General features: G+C 38.5%; 1 protein-coding gene across 1 annotated transcript; it reads left to right on the forward strand.

The window, feature by feature from the left end:
• The first annotated feature begins 2,152 nt into the window (after positions 1–2,152).
• Positions 2,153–5,818, forward strand: LOC141607676 (uncharacterized). Its single transcript, XM_074427030.1, has 3 exons — positions 2,153–2,205; positions 2,618–4,574; positions 4,664–5,818. Exons 1-3 carry the CDS (start codon positions 2,153–2,155, stop codon positions 5,816–5,818), a joined length of 3,165 nt encoding a protein of 1,054 aa, XP_074283131.1.
• Positions 5,819–17,001: the final 11,183 nt, after the last annotated feature.

A 17,001-nucleotide genomic window follows, 5' to 3' on the forward strand; every position in this document is an offset into this window, starting at 1 on the left:
CTCCCTCATAAGAAAACCCGATCCATTGATGATCCCTTCACTAAAAGCTAGGTAGCATCCAGGGATCAGAGGCTTTGAAAGGTCAACCCAGACCTTCACCCTAACAAAGCAGCGAGTAGGGGTTAAAGTATTGACAGCCTCCTCTTCACAAACGTCACCAACATGAGACAAGAGGTAAGCCGCAACAGAGGAGTGCATCAAATGAAAGGGAAGATGTAGAACCCGCACCCATATCGGGATAATATGAAATAACATATTGTCAGGAAAGGTAGTAGCAGAGCAAGGACGAAGAACCAAAAGACTGCCATCAATATTGACAGTCTGACGGTTTCTGAAATACTGATAGTCAGCTATAGAAGAGAAGCTGAATAAGTAATAAGGTTTCATGGGTCGAATAGATATCGACCCATTTAACCTCCAGTTGATGCCAATCAGAAACAAAATCCGGTCAATAGCCAGGTAGCGTTGGTCTATAAAACGAGCAGTGAGAACTTTGTTGAAATCAAGACCTGTGAGATCAACACAAAGATTATGGGCATTGGCTGGAAACAGCAGCTTGTTGCCCAGCCACAATGCGGAATTTGCATTGTTTTACACACCAAACCTGCAAAAAACCATATACAACCGTCGACCGCCAAGCGGGAATCCATTATCGTGTCGACCGCATGAGCGGGAATCAAGAGTAGACAACGAAATTATCGATAGAAAACCGGACACGATTGGAAGAACGAAGTTGTTACATAAAAACTAAAGGTCAAATTTTCACATGTCTTTTACATACCAACTAAAATACTAATCCATAATCATAAGTTTCTAACATAAGGTAGCCTTAACATACTAACATAAGAACATAGAAGACGATACTAATAATTACCTAGAGGCTCAACATGTTCACTACCAAAGCCATGCCCGTCATCCGCATTGTTGTCTCTACCAAAAGGGCGGGAGAAACCTGAGCACAAGAGAGGGGGTTGAGATTGTCGCATCTCAGCCAAAGCTTTTTCCATGGCCGCCATCTGCTCAGCTTGGAGACGGACTTTTTCTTGAGTGGTGCGCATTTGTTCCTCAAGACTTTGTCGTGCGGCTTGCTCATTGTTCATTTGGGTGGAAAATTGAGAAACCATGGTAGGAGTATAAGAGAATGATCGACGAGCACCTTTGTTACACGGACGTTCATACCACACTTCGGCCGCTACATCACCGTTCCCGAAAAATCTTCCACGATTGTCAAAACCATCGACAGCGGTGTAGAACGAACGGTACTTGCCTGGAGCCTCTCTGGGGGGGCGTTGGTCGACTCATCTCTTCCTGATAAACGGCCTAAAAGAACAACAAATAAGGAAGATGTTATATTTAAAAATGAGAAAAATACAATAAATATTAACATTAAGAATTAGAGAAATTGTAATACCCCGTATATTAATTATCTCAGAAATTATTTATAAACCTTTCTAAAACTCTTATTAGTATTAGAATATACAATGATGTATAAAAGACGGGAATATGCCTATGTGTTAGAAATTTGGTAACATTAGTATACATTATATATATTATATATTGAATAACTAACAATAATAATTATACTATTATATCCATAAGATAAGTGCTAACATAATTTTTTATAATTATAATAATAAGACCATATGTAACCTATTTAAGAACCCCTTCCTCCGTATCTCCCAAAACTTAATTTATTTATTATCAAACCTAAAGAGGGAGTACACTACTGTGAGTTAAGGGGAGAACAAGAGGACCGTAATCTTTAATCTGCCGCCAACCTTGTGATTTTCTTAGTCTTCAACCAGCCTACTTTATTCTTTAACAAACAAAGGTACCAACTTTGACTAGTATATGTGTTTCTTATATTGTTATATGTGAATAAGCAAGTCGATTAACATCTGGTTTTGCTAAGATGGTCGCCGTTCCCTTTGTATGTACTGTAGGATATTACGGTTGTCTTAGGATCTGTTTAGAGTCGTGTTTGTGACAATGGAGTAGTTACTTTGTGTCGTGCGTATGGGTAGTAGCGTGTACTCTGTTCCGGGTCGATTTCGGTATAACTTTGTCGAGGTTGTGTGAGTTCTGTCAGTCGAGTCAGACTACGAGTCTGGACATGGGTTGAGTTTGAGCCTGTCTTAATAGTGTTGGTGCGATGCCGTACTGCTTTGTTTTATTTGAGCGTGACGAGCAGCTGCACGTGAAGAGGTGAGGCGAGTCGAGGTGCGTGTGTCGTGGGCGTGCATTGCTGGTTTGTCCGGGGTCTTTGTTGGCCAAGAGAGGTGTTTGTTAGTCGGGTTTGGCATGGCTCTTGGCGAGCGACGAACGTGGGTTGTGCGTGGTGTTTGTATGTGTAGTTGTGTTACGTTGGAGGGGAGAATTCATTGGGATTTGATTATGGCACTATAATAATAATAGTAATAGTAATAGTAATAGTAATAGTAATAGTAATAGTAATAGTAATAGTAATAGTAATAAGTTAGTAAGTGTTGATGTTGGGCTGTATATTAGAAGGGACCATGTCGGTCTTATGAGTACACCAGAAGAGGCCTTATCGTGTGGATATTTGGTGTCTCAATCACTCCGACATTCAAAGTCTTGTTCTTTCTATTTGGCACAGCTTCTCTACTGGTCCTGTTACGACCTCTGTAAACAACAAGCTTACTCAAATCCGTAATGGTATTCTAAAATGGGTTCTTCAACATCGTCACGAGTTCATGCTCGACTGGAGTCCTTTTTCCCAGGATTTATTTGCCTCCGCTTCTCAAATTAGTGACTCCAAATCTGGCTCTCAATACCTCCAACATCTTAAAAGTTCTGAGCATGAAGTCCACGTCCAGCATTCCTTCTGGCACCAACGAGCTAAGTCTGATTTCCAATTAAATGACGACCTTCCTACTTCTTTTTTCTTCAGCAGAGCTAAAGCAAGACAGAAACGGCTGCGTATTATATCTCTGAAAGATTTTAATTGTTCCTGGACTTCATCTGAATCGGAACTTTCGATTTTGATTATGAACCACTTCAAACACTTGTTTACATCTTCTCAACCAGCACCCTCTTTCTCGGAACTGGAAAGCTTGTCTTTTCCCCAGTTAAATGCAATGCAGCAGGCTTATCTTTCCTTGCCTTTTACTGCAGACGATGTAAAAAAGGCCTTCTTTGACATGAAACCTACCAAGTCACCGGGACCAGATGGCTTTCCACCTAAATTCTACCAGCTCTTCTGGCACACTGTAAATGTGGACATTACATCAGCCATTCTCGGGTTTCTCAATGACGGCCATCTACCCCCGGCCTGGAACAATACTCACATTGTTCTTATTCCAAAAGTTTCTAGTCCTGAATGTATATCCCAGTTCCGCCCCATTAGTCTTTGCAATGTCATCTACCGTGCGGCTTCCAAATGTATTGCTCTCAGGCTCCGCAAGGTTACTGATTCTCTTATCGGCCAAAATCAGAATGCATTTCTCCCTGGAAGACTCATCAGCGACACCGGTTTTCTTGGACACGAAATTCTTTCTTACATCAACCAAAGGCGTAGTGGTACTCGGTGTTTTGGAGCGATCAAACTTGATATGAACAAAGCTTTTGACAGAGTCTCTTGGCCTTTTCTGTTCCATGTTCTTAAGCTTTTTGGTTTTCCTAAAGCTTTCAGAAAGCTTATCAAATCCTGCGTCAAAACCGTCTCTATACAAGTGCTTATTAACGGTGCTCCTTCCACCTGTATTTTTCCTCAATGCGGCTTGCGTCAGGGCGACCCCATTTCACCTTACCTTTTTATTCTTTGCATGGAAATTCATTCGCTCATGATTGTTAAGGCGGAAGAATTACGTTTTATTGAGGGTATTAAGCTTTCCAGGAATAGCCCTACCATTTCGCATTTACTTTATGCTGACGATGCTCTCCTGTGCTTCCGGTTAACTCAATCGGCCTGTGAGTCTTTAAGAGATATCTTAACCTCTTTCACTGCTTTTTCGGGTCAAATGATTAACCACCAAAAATCCTATATCAAGTTCAGTCCAAATACGCCGGATGATTTCCGAGAACATGTCACTGATATTTTGCGTGTACCTTCGAAACAAAATTTCGGAATATACCTTGGTGTCCCAATCGATCTTGGCAGAAGAAAAACTGCTGCGTTTCAGTTTATTTTGGACAACCTTACTTCTAAAATTCTATCCTGGGGTTCAGCTCATTTCTCACAACCAGCCAAGCTCATGCTCATCAATACTATTCTGATTGCCTCTTTTGCTCATGTGGCCGCCATCCTGCCAATCCCTCTTCAGATAACCACGAGAATAAATTATTTAATTGATCTTTTCTGGTGGAAACAAAATCAGAATAAGCGTGCTCAACATTGGTTGTCCCCGGACATTCTCGTACCCAAAAAAATGAAGGTGGTCTTGGCATTAAAAATGCTCGCATTGTTAGTCAAGCTTTATTGGCCAAGACTTTTTGGCGCTGTCATCATCACCAGGCTTCCCTTATTTCTTTTGTCCTACGTCCAAAATATCGAAAAGACTTTCCTATTCCTGAAAAAATTTCTAAATACTCGGCTTCGTCTTTTGCTTGGAAAGGTGTTGTGAAAAATACATATCTTCTTCGGGAGGGTTTTGCTTGGAAATTTGGGAATAGGAAGTTGATTAATATCAAGAATGATGATTAGATTCTTGGTACAAAGCCTAATCTTAAGCCTATGTTCCGATCTCACCCTATTACTTTTGCTGACCTTCTTCTCGACTCGACTCATTGGAATAAGCAATTTATCTTTAAATACTTCGAAACAGACTCTGCCAGACAAATTTGCTCTCTTGAACTCCCACCTGAACCTATGGATGACTTCATCTATTGGAAATTCACTGAAGACGGAAGGTATTCCACTTACTCTGGTTACTCTTTTCTTCTGCAAAACTGCCTTCCCTCATCGGACGCGCATCACTCTCGTGCTAAACGGGATTTTAAATGGTCTCTCATATGGAGCCTACCTTGTCAACCTCATATCAAGATTTTTCTTTGGAAAGTTGTTCACGGTATCTTGCCTACTGCGGATGTTTTAATTCGACGAGGTATGCCGGTTTATCCAAAATGCTCTTTTTGTCATGAGGAAGCTGAAACTTTAAGCCACCTTTTCCGTGACTGCCATTTTATCAAACGAATCTGGGCTGCCAGTCTTCTTGGCATTCAGTCAGACGTAGGTTCTCATATTTCGTTCTTAACCTGGTTTCAAAACTTTCTACGCTACATCAATTACTCCTCAGACGGTAATGACATGCTACTTCTGCATTTTCCTCTCACTATGTTCGCAATTTGGAAACACCGGAATAATGTGATTTTCAGAGACAGTTGTGTCTGCCCTGAAGAGATTATTGCTGAAATTGCTCGTCTTTCTCTTCGACAACATGTTTTCAGTTGCCATTCCAATGCCTGTTCCCGCTCTGTTTTCTCCACTAAGGTTAGCAACATTGTATCCTCCTTCCCGCAACACATTTCTTATTATTTTCGGACGGATGTTACTTTCCACAAGAACTTATCGGTTGGATCGTTCAAGGTTTACTGCAATGACCTTGTTGCACATGAAGCATTTCAATGCTTTGGCTCTTCACATCTTCAAATTCATATTCTAGCTCTGAATGAGGCTATGATTTTCGCCTCAGTTTTCAGACTGCAAGGTGTAATTTTCCAATTCAAGAGCTTCCGACTTCTGAGTATGATACACGACCTCAACAACTCCTCTGTTCCTGTTGCTTTATCTAGCAGTTTTAATCGTCTCAAGCATTTTCTTAGCTGTAATACGACTTGGTATTGTAATAGTATTATGTAAACTACGTTTTTTATTTATATATGATAGTACACATTTGTCTAAAAAAAAAATTAAGGAATGTAGTGAGGGTCAAACTCGAGTCTTTTATTTGAGTTATATTTTCATTAAGTTGTTATTGTTAATAATATTAGTTGTAAAATAAAATCATTTTTTTAATTATATATGGTATATATATATATATATATATATATATATATATATATATATATATATATATATATATATATATATATATATATAAAAATGTAGGTTGATTCGGTAAAACACCGCTATTACTTATTTGCACTTTGCTAATTGAATTTGCGACCGTCTCAGGTAGGAATTACCTACTCAACTCGTATTTATTATTATGTGAATGTATATTGAATTGTGATGGGTGACGAGGTTAATGTTAATATTATGAATGAGTATTGGAGACGGAGTATTTGTGTATGCTAAGTTGTTGACAGAGTCGTATGACTAGATTGTTATTGTTCATTATTGTTGGTTATATATGGTGTCGTGCGATGGTTGTTCAGTTGAGCATAACACGGAGTGTGTTACTGCCAGTTGTGCATAACAAGTGATTGTTACTGCCAGTTGCGCATAACAAGTGATTGCTACTGCCAGATAGTTGTGCATAGTAAGTGATTACTACTGCCAATTGTGCATAGTACGGAGGGTACTACAGCCAATTGAGCATGGTATGAGAGTACCACTTCCAGTTGAGTTGAGCATGGCACGGTGTTAAGGGGGTTGTGCTACTGCCAGTGAATTCGTTGAGTTAGTTACGGTATGGTTGGATGAGTTGGCAATGACTTGATATCGTTTGGTTTTGTTTTACATTGAATAATTATTGTTGTTTAGTTTATTCCTACTCAACCTCGTGATTGACCGTGTATTCGTGAACACCTGTGATGAACCGTAACTGGGGAGAATACTTGACAGGTACTTGAGACTAGCTGGCTAGGAGCTTGGGAGGCGTGTGAGGATATGGACTGGACGACTTAGCTTTAGCTCACTACTTACTTATTTATCACCACTAGTTGTCTTTTAATTCCGCTGCAAGTTTGTATTGTATTTAGTTTGAGAAGAAAAGAAAAATATGTATAAGACATTTGAGTTTAATTTATTTAAATTGCCTTGGTTTGCGAAACTCTTTTATTCACTACCTCGGACATTCCGAGATGGTAACAATCTCACTTATCTAGGAAGGCCTAATTAAGGCTCTTAGATAAATGGGGGTGTTACAGAAATACAATAAATATTAACTTACGTCGGTCTTAGCGGCTCGGGGATTAAACCACTCCCCCCTTCTTGTTTTTCTTGGTCTTTTGAAACAACTTGTAGGGTGTGGCCGACTCACCCTGAAAGTAGCATAAAAACATAAATTGATTATATTCGGCAATCAGTAATTCTAACTAATTTGTGAAAATAATAAATACAATACATACCAATTCCTTGAAAGCATCGGAGCAACTCTTACGACCTAGAGTATGGGTGCCTAATGCTTTCCCGTCTTTAGCACCCGACTTTCTATTTGCTATGTTTATTTTTGAAATTTACCCACCAAGTGGCCGGGACCCAATCGGGTTTTTTCTTTGAATATTTGAGCCTATTAAGAAGCTTGGTAATCCGCCTCATGACCACCTTTTTCCATTCATGCTTAGCGTCACAGTCTTCATCGACGGACCTCACATGTTTCTATTTCAAAAATAAGTGTTTAATTAGTAATAGAAGAGATGACTTTAATTAAAAAAATAAAATAAAAATTATTAACGTAAAGTAAATAATAGGTAACTTTCAAATTACCCTAAACCAATTCCACATCTTCAAGCGTTGCGCATGGCTGGCCTCACTCCATTTGGTGAAGTACTCGTCATCTGAAATGTTATTAGTGAACAACCAACTGACATATGATTTAACAGACTTGTCACTCCACCTGAAAATTAAAACATACATAGATATTGGAAATTCAAATAAAATTATTTGAATGATATATTTTTCATAAAGGTAAAAATAAAATATTAGAACACTTACCATTGACCACCTTCTTCTTGTTGCGAGAGAATGATCTGCATGTTCTCCTGTGCCGGTGTTATATTCTCAACATCCTCGTCATGTTCATTAACCTCTTCGTGCTCCTCGTCATGGCGACCTCCCCTACTACCGCTCCCTATCAACTTTCCAATGAAACCTGCCATATACTAATTATAAACAATACAAATTGTCAGTCCAATAAAAATCGTTAGTACAAATTGTTAGTCCTAAAAAATTGGAGTGTCATGAACAATATAATAAGTATATAATTTAACAACGCAAATTGATAGTCCAACAAAAATGAAGTGTCATGAACACTAACTATGAACAATGCAATCAAAGAAAAGCCTTACAAGTGCTTCAAATTTGATTGAATGATTAAAATTCATACATAAAAATGATTTGATAAAATTCATACATTAATATAGTAGAATTACAATAACTCCCATCACTCATCACTATCACTATCACTATCACTATGAATCAAAAGAGGTTCATCATCTGAAAAAAGCATTCCGACTTCTTCCTCTTCTTCCCCATTTTCCTCTATTCTATTTTCTTCAACTTCAACTTCATTATCCTCTTCTTCTCCGACATCCTCGTCATATTCCCTTTCACCCATTTCTATAACCACTTCATATTCATCTTTAGTTTGTGACTCTTCCACAAAAATTGGTGAAAATGAGTGATCATTGACAACCACATCCTCTTGGAAGACAATTTCGTCAACAGGAGCATCAACATGTGATCTTGCCTTGATTTTAAAAACTGCGGAGCATTGATTACCTTTCTTAGTGGTTGGATAAGGAGCATAACAAACTTGATCGACTTGAAAATTTGCCACGAATGGGTTATGTCCACGAAATTTCTTTTTCTCATTTACATCTACAAGTCTGTATACCTTATGGATATTAAGTCCTTGTTGGGAATTATCAAACCAATCACATTTAAACAATATCACCCTATAAACCATTTCCTCTGTATAATAAGCAAGCTCAATTACTTCATTTAGAGTTCCATAGTAGTCCAACCCTTCTGTAGAATTCACACAAACCCCATTACTTGAGGTAGCTTTCGAAGGATCAACTCCCTCCTTATAAGCTCGAAATTTATAGCCATTGAGAAAATATCGTTTCCATGTCTTTTACCTTGCTGATACGTGCATTTTATATAGTCTTTTTAGCCTACTTTATGCACGTATTTCTATGCTTTTATCGTGGTTTTATGCTACGAAATGCCCCGAATATACTACTTTGGTGTATTTTATCTTAATTGCAGGAATGAACCATAAAGTAGTAGATTCATGTCATTTACCGTCCGTTTTGCATGCATTTGGAGGAAGAGATAATTTGGAGCGGGAAATATTGCTGTCTTGGGATGCGTGAAGCTATTTCGGGAGCTAAAAGGCCAAGTCAAAGACCAAATTACAAGACCAACACGAGCTGGAACCAGGAACAACTCGATCGACCAGTTTCTTTTGGTCGATCGAGTAAACAGACGAAGGAACTGTTCGATCGAGTGGCCAACTGTTCGATCGAGCCTTATCTTTTGGTCGATCGAGTAAACAGACGCAGGAACTGTTCGATCGAGTGACTTAACTGTTCGATCGAGCAATTACAAGCTATTGGGCCTCAATTTACGTTAAGCTTAGATTAGGTTTATGTTTTTAGGCTATAAAATAAATCTAAGAGGAGGAGGTGATGACCCTCCCTCTTGACCTCTCTAATTACCTTTTCTTCGGATTGCTATCACATTGCTTCTTTCTTCCATTTCCGGATTATTTATTTCAAAAGAATCCTTTCTTCCCTTTTCTCTCTTTAATTTAATTTAATGTTTATTATTTGTTCTTTCTTTATTTCTTGTTCTCCCTTAATTATGCATAGCTAATTCCCCTAGTATGTTAGGATTAGGGAAGCCGTGGTAGCGATGTTTTAATTGACTTATATAGATTAGTCTTGCGATAGGAATTGTATTAGGTAATTTAATTGTTATCCGGTCGAATGAATGCATGCAGGAGACCATAAATTTAGTTAACCCCGACCTAGATCGAAAGATTGGAAGGGAAGGCTTGCTTAATTACAATAGGGTATTGCAGTTATGGCGAAAGTTAAGCTGTTTACGCTCTAGGGCGGTTTAAGGACCGAAAGGTGACGACCATAGCTCTTCTTATCAATAGTCTAATCGCCTTAGTATTCCCGATAGTATAAGATCTGATAGCTGCCACGGTGGACCGACCCCTAGCATACTCCCTTCTCTTACTGTTAATTCTCTTATTCATTTCCCTTGCTTAAATCTCTAGTTTAGTTAACACAATCAAATTCGACCCTCATTTGTGACATCAGACAGATAGAATAGACAAATAGATAGTACACCGCCTCCCTGTGGAGATCGACCCTACTTACCGCTGACTTCTGTCAGTTGTACTTAGGTATTTTATTTTTGGTACGAAACGACAGTATCAAATTTTGGCGCCGTTGCCGGGGAGGCAATCTATTTATTTATTTGTTTAGTTTTATCTGTTTTTAGCCTCAGGGGATTTTTCCCTTGAGGCCGTTCTAATCTTTTGTTTAGTGCTGTTTTGATAGGCCTCACAGGTACTACCTAGACAGTTCTAGGTGAAAGACAGTCAAAGGGAAGGCTTGAGTACCTTTGACCCATCACCAATGTCCTATTATATAGAACAGCCGGTGATTTACTGCGGGAGATGTGGTGCTGCTGGGCATAATGCAGTCCTTTGTTTGACTGGGAATGACGAAGCCTACGCGTTTCAACAGCGTAGACGAGCTAGTCAAGCAGCTGTAGTTGTGCCGCCACATCCACCCTATCAATGGCCACCGCAACAAGATCCTCCCGATATGCAAGAAGAAGAATTCGCGGAGCTGAAATCTTTAATGGAGACAATTGCATCTCAATTGCAAGCTCAGCAAGATTATGATAGACAATTCTACTCGCGAGTTGATGAGCTCAAGTCTGTAGTTGCTCAGTTAGCAGCCGATATGCAAGAAGAAGAGATATACCTTGCTGAGAGCGGATTTTCCCCTGAGGAAATCGTATTGCCCAATGCTGAAGATGACCTCTATGACTCCGACGACGAGTTTCTATCGTATTTCCAGAGTTTACACGAAGATTTCAGCCCCACCCAGGAATTATCACTCGATCGAGTGACTTATATTAGTCGATCGAGTGATTTGCCAGGAGAAACTGCTCGATCGAGTGGAATTCAGGAGGAAATTGGTCGATCGAGTGACTATTTTGCTCGATCGACTGAGTTGGCCATTGGGAGCTATGATTCGTCATGTGGGTTTAATTTAGATGACGATTTTGACGATGATAACGGTTACGGTGAATCCCCTTTATTCAAAGCTGAGTTAGATGCACTTGAGGCTGAGATTTACGGGACGAATTCCACTGAGGGCGATGAAGAAACAGCTGAGTCGGTACTCGCTCCTAGCATGGATGAGGTAATACATTCCTTTGTCAATGATTCCGTTGTTGAGAGAGACCAACCTGAGGTAGTAAACGGAAATTTTATTATTGTTCGTTTTAATAGTATATTGCCTCGTTTGACTCGCGCTATTTCTTTTAAAGTTCTACCTCCTCTCATGTGGTCGATTAATTTAAAGATTTTTCACCGTCCTTATCATTTCAAGTTCGTTAATCTGAGACGATACCCTGTTTTATTGACAACTGCTACCGCGCTCCTTCATTTTGTGGATAAATTTAGGAGCGCTCATAGGAAATTTGTACGACTTAAAAAGTTAAACATTTTTATTTCCTATTTCTGTAATCCACTTTTGTGCTACTTATGCTTTTGTGTAACACATGCGCAGCTATTTGACAGGTTGCTGCACGCTTTGAGCTGTTTTGATTGTGATTAATTATAGAGGCTCGAAGAAAAGAAGGTCGAGCTGGGACCTGACTGAAGCTAGCGCTACCCGGGAGGCAACCCGGCAATTTTATTCTGCACTTTATTTCATTTAAGTTGTAATAAATGGTTCTTATACCATAGACGGTCTCAGTTAAGCTTGTTTTTGTTAGTTTGCGGGCTGTTTTTATTGCGTTTTGCAGGAATTACACCGAGGACCACTCGATCGAGTAGTTTTTCTACTCGATCGAGCACTTTTGCTGATGAATTCACTCGATCGAGTGGCAATTGTACTCGATTGGGCACTTGTGCTGCCAAATCCATTCGATCGAGCATTTCATCTACTCGATCGACCACCTGCAAGATGAGAAATCAGCTCGATCGACCACAATTCTCTTCGATCGAGCTGATTTTGGATGCCCTTTCACGTGTTGACTTGGATTAGCTTCCTGAGACGGTTTTCCGGGCCTTTAGCAACCTCCCATTTCATGGTCGGTTTGGGGAGGTCCCTTATTTCGCGTATCTTGTAAGTTTTCCGCATTCACTCTCTTTCTCTTTCAGTTCGCGTTTCCTTTCCATGTTTTGGTACAATGGGGGCATTGTACGGTTTGGTTTGGGGAGGTTATGCATCCATATCTGTGTCTGCATATTGTTTTTATTTTCATTTCTGTTATCACGTTTAATTTTCTGTTTGCATTGCTATTTATTTCATAAAAAATTAAAATTCCATAAAAATTCAAAAAATTGTTAAAAATTCAAAAATTTCACGTTTATTTTTGCATATAGGTTGAGTCGGAACGGTATATTTCAATGATGAAATTGCACTGCGATTGTCTTTTTGCTTAAGCCTTGCATTGAACTGTTATCTTTTAGCTCTGTCTTATTGCATATCTACGAGTTAATGTTTAATTTAGCTGAACGAATAGACTTGACCTGAAATTTTGGCAACCTACTTATAATTTCTAAGGATTTAGAGCCTTATAAACTGGTGACATTTATGACCAGTTTCATGTAGGATTATGAGTAGTTACTCCTTGCATAACATGTTCATCAATTTGCACATATATGAAATTCAATTGCTTTTTGCCTTCATACATTCGGGTTAGTGGTTGGTGTCACATGCAGGGAGGTGCTTACAATTTCCCCTTTATTTCATTTTTACCCATAAACTCCACATTAGCCAAATTTGCCTGTTGACCCTTAGCTACATCCCAAATTTAGCCTGCCTTGTCAAGCTAGTTTAGTGTATGTTTTGCGGTATATATTTCATTGTGCCAAGTTTGGCGCGTATTCTGTTGATTCGGAGTTGGTATTCTATGAAGAAAGGGAGGTTGATGAAAAAAACGTGAAAAAAAAAAAGACATGAAAAATGAAAAAAAAAAAAAAAGAATTCAAAAAATGAAAAAAAAAAAGAAAAAAAAAGACGAAACCGAAATAGAAAGAAAAAAAAAAGAAAAAAATGTTGATTGTTGAGACGGTTTCTGCTCCTATGCTTTATCATTATCATTTGAGGAGTATGTTTGGTTCGTTTTGGTGAGTTTTGTGCCAAATGAAGGGCATGTACTTATTCTATAATTGAGTTGGAATTGGATATGTCTCATATGGTTTTGTTTAGGTACTAGCTTGGCCGCCTATACCTCCACATTCCCATAAATGTTTTGCCTTTTCTTACCCATTACCTCACTTTACCATATCTTTGTAAGCCCTCGGCTGTGACAGGACCTTGTTCGGTTGGAATGTATGTACGGTAGCTAGAATTGTCTATCATATTAGTTGCATGCATGTTTATGTGGGTCGTAGTCTAGGTGAGCGACTATTTCTCTTTCTCTCTTATACATATATGCTTACCCTTTGCTTCATGACAGAAGAGTGACCCGTGAGAGTCCGATTTTAAAGGTCTTGCAAGGTCGACGGTTCAGCTTTATTATAAACATCCTATAACTCGTTTGCATTTGACTGTCTAGCTATAAGTGTTAGTTTGCTTGCATTAAATTGGCTTAAGTGGGCATTTGTAGCTAGCTCTGAGTTATCTTTTCAGTTCCATTAGTTGCATTTTAGTTTACTCGAGGACGAGTAAAGGTTTGGTTTGGAGAGATTTGATACGTGCATTTTATATAGTCTTTTTAGCCTACTTTATGCACGTATTTCTATGCTTTTATCGTGGTTTTATGCTACGAAATGCCCCGAATATACTACTTTGGTGTATTTTGTCTTAATTGCAGGAATGAACCATAAAGTAGTAGATTCATGTCATTTACCGTCCGTTTTGCATGCATTTGGAGGAAGAGATAATTTGGAGCGGGAAATATTGCTGTCTTGGGATGCGTGAAGCTATTTCGGGAGCTAAAAGGCCAAGTCAAAGACCAAATTACAAGACCAACACGAGCTGGAACCAGGAACCACTCGATCGACCAGTTTCTTTTGGTCGATCTAGTAAACAGACGAAGGAACTGTTCGATCGAGTGGCCAACTGTTCGATCAAGCCTTATCTTTTGGTCGATCGAGTAAACAGACGCAGGAACTGTTCGATCTAGTGACTTAACTGTTCGATCGAGCAATTACAAGCTATTGGGCCTCAATTTACGTTAAGCTTAGATTAGGTTTATGTTTTTAGGCTATAAAATAAATCTAAGAGGAGGAGGTGACGACCCTCTCTCTTGACCTCTCTAATTACCTTTTCTTCGGATTGCTACTGTTACTTCTGTTCTTCCATTTCCGGATTATTTATTTCAGTAATCCTTTCTTCCCTTTTCTCTCTTTAATTTAATTTAATGTTTATTATTTGTTCTTTCTTTATTTATTGTTCTCCCTTAATTATGCATAGCTAATTCCCCTAGTATGTTAGGATTAGGGAAGCCGTGGTAGCGATGTTTTAATTGACTTATATAGATTAGTCTTGCGATAGGAATTGTATTAGGTAATTTAATTGTTATCCGGTCGAATGAATGCATGCAGGAGACCATAAATTTAGTTAACCCCGACCTAGATCGAAAGATTGGAAGGGAAGGCTTGCTTAATTACAATAGGGTATTGCAGTGAGGGCGAAAGTTAAGCTGTTTACGCTCTAGGGCGGTTTAAGGACCGAAAGGTGACGACCATAGCTCTTCTTATCAATAGTCTAATCGCCTTAGTATTCCCGATAGTATAAGATCTGATAGCTGCCACGGTGGACCGACCCCTAGCATACTCCCTTCTCTTACTGTTAATTCTCTTATTCATTTCCCTTGCTTAAATCTCTAGTTTAGTTAACACAATCAAATTCGACCCCCATTTGTGACATCAGACGGATAGAATAGACAAATAGATAGTACACCGCCTCCCTGTGGAGATCGACCCTACTTACCGCTGACTTCTGTGAGTTGTACTTAGGTATTTTATTTTTGGTACGAAACGACAGTATCACTTGCTACTAGGACCTAATGCTAGAGCTATTATTAAAGGGTCCTTTAATCTATAAGACTATCAATAAAATAATATGTTAATTAAGGTGTTATATATATTATTCTCCATAACTAAATATATGGTCAAACAAAATAAATGCATTGGTATATGAGTATGAAGCAAACGTATTACTTACTTCATTTTGGAACCATTTCGGATAACTTTTGTCATGTTTTCTCCAAACATCATCAGAGGACATGACATCAGGAAATGTGAGTTTGGTATGTGTCTCAAATTCCCTATATCTACCAGAAAAATGTTTTAATTATGTATTACCTATAATTTTGACCTAATTTGATAATTAAAAATGTATTGAGTAATGACGAAGTAATAACTTACTTTTCATAAGACTCTAAAAATTTCCCACAATTCCATAGCACATAAAAATGAGCTTCTTCATACTCTTTCTCACCCAAGTACCTCTGAATACATTTCTCGGTTGTAGTTCTCATGTCAGCATTGAATAACTCGGGTAATTTTATTGAACCTAGGTCGTCATCGGAATTCACACCAACATCTAAATCTTTCGCTTTTGTGTCAATGTGACTTTCGAAATATAGGGAACAGAAATTTGCAATTTCCTCTAACAAAAAAGAATTGCATATGGAACCCTCCAGCCGAGCTTTGTTGCCAATCTTTTTTTTTATATGATTAAGAAATCTCTCAAATGGATACATCAATCGATATTGAACAGGTCCTCCAACCTTCGCTTCATAAAGTAAGTGAATAAGCAAATGCTCCATGGAATTGAAGAAAGACGGGGGAAATATCTTCTCTAACTTGCATATTATCTCCGCAATGTTATTCTCTAGACGTTTGATGCGTGCCTATTTCATACATTTACTTTACTCATTTGCACGCATTTCTATGCTTATTTAGTAGCGACTGGCTACTATTCTCCCATGAATCGGCTACTTTGGGTTATTTTGTATTTCGTGCAGATATGGACCTGAAAGGAGTGTTAAACAAGCCAAAACTCATCCTCGGAGTTGCATTATGGATACTAGTGAAGTTAGGCTCGAGAATGATCATCTTGAAATGCGTGAAGATGAAAGGAAGCATGATTAAGTGATGATTAACGTTGCTGTTCACCTAGAAAGGTCGATCGACTGAAATTCTGGTCGATCGACTGGACAAAGTGGTCGATCGACTGAAATTCTGGTCGATCGACTATTTTTCTTACCAGACCGTGTTTGCTTAGTTATTATTTCAGCCCATTAGTCGTTTAATTAATAATTATCAGCTAATTCTATATAAACAGAAGCTGAGAACTTTATTAGGGCGACCTTTGAGTTTTGCAAAAATATTGTTTTACGTTACTTTGCTCCTTCACTTTTTCGGATCTAAACTTGTAATTCCTCACCTTTAATTCGGTAATTTCAATCGTTCTTCGTTATTTATTTCTATCATTGTTCTTTTATCATTCTTATTGTTTTCGTTTTATGCTTGTTAAATTTCTCTTTAATTCCGTCATGCAATTCTTAGTTTTCTCTTCTACTTTAATTGTTGTTCTTCATTTAATTATGTATAGCTCATTCTCTTTTGCTAGGATTTAGGGGATATGCGGTCTTATGATGTAATATGTTAGGGGTTTAGGTCTAGCAGTTTACTCCGTCTAATTTGTTATTCATAGCATCTGATTGCGGTTTGATTAATTAAGTGCACGTAATTATTTGACCATCTTGCTAAACCTTGACCTGGATCGAGAAATTGGAAAAGGCGAAGACTTGCTATGAACAACAGGATACTCTAATTAGAGCGAGAGCTACATTAGAATTATAAGGCGATTAGTGGACCGAGAGGACCTATTCAGTACCCTTCAGACCGTTTATTGCTGACCGTTGACTTTACCTTAGAT

Source organism: Silene latifolia, chromosome 10 (assembly GCF_048544455.1).
Source record: "Silene latifolia isolate original U9 population chromosome 10, ASM4854445v1, whole genome shotgun sequence".
In the NCBI taxonomy this organism is placed as follows: domain Eukaryota; kingdom Viridiplantae; phylum Streptophyta; class Magnoliopsida; order Caryophyllales; family Caryophyllaceae; genus Silene; species Silene latifolia.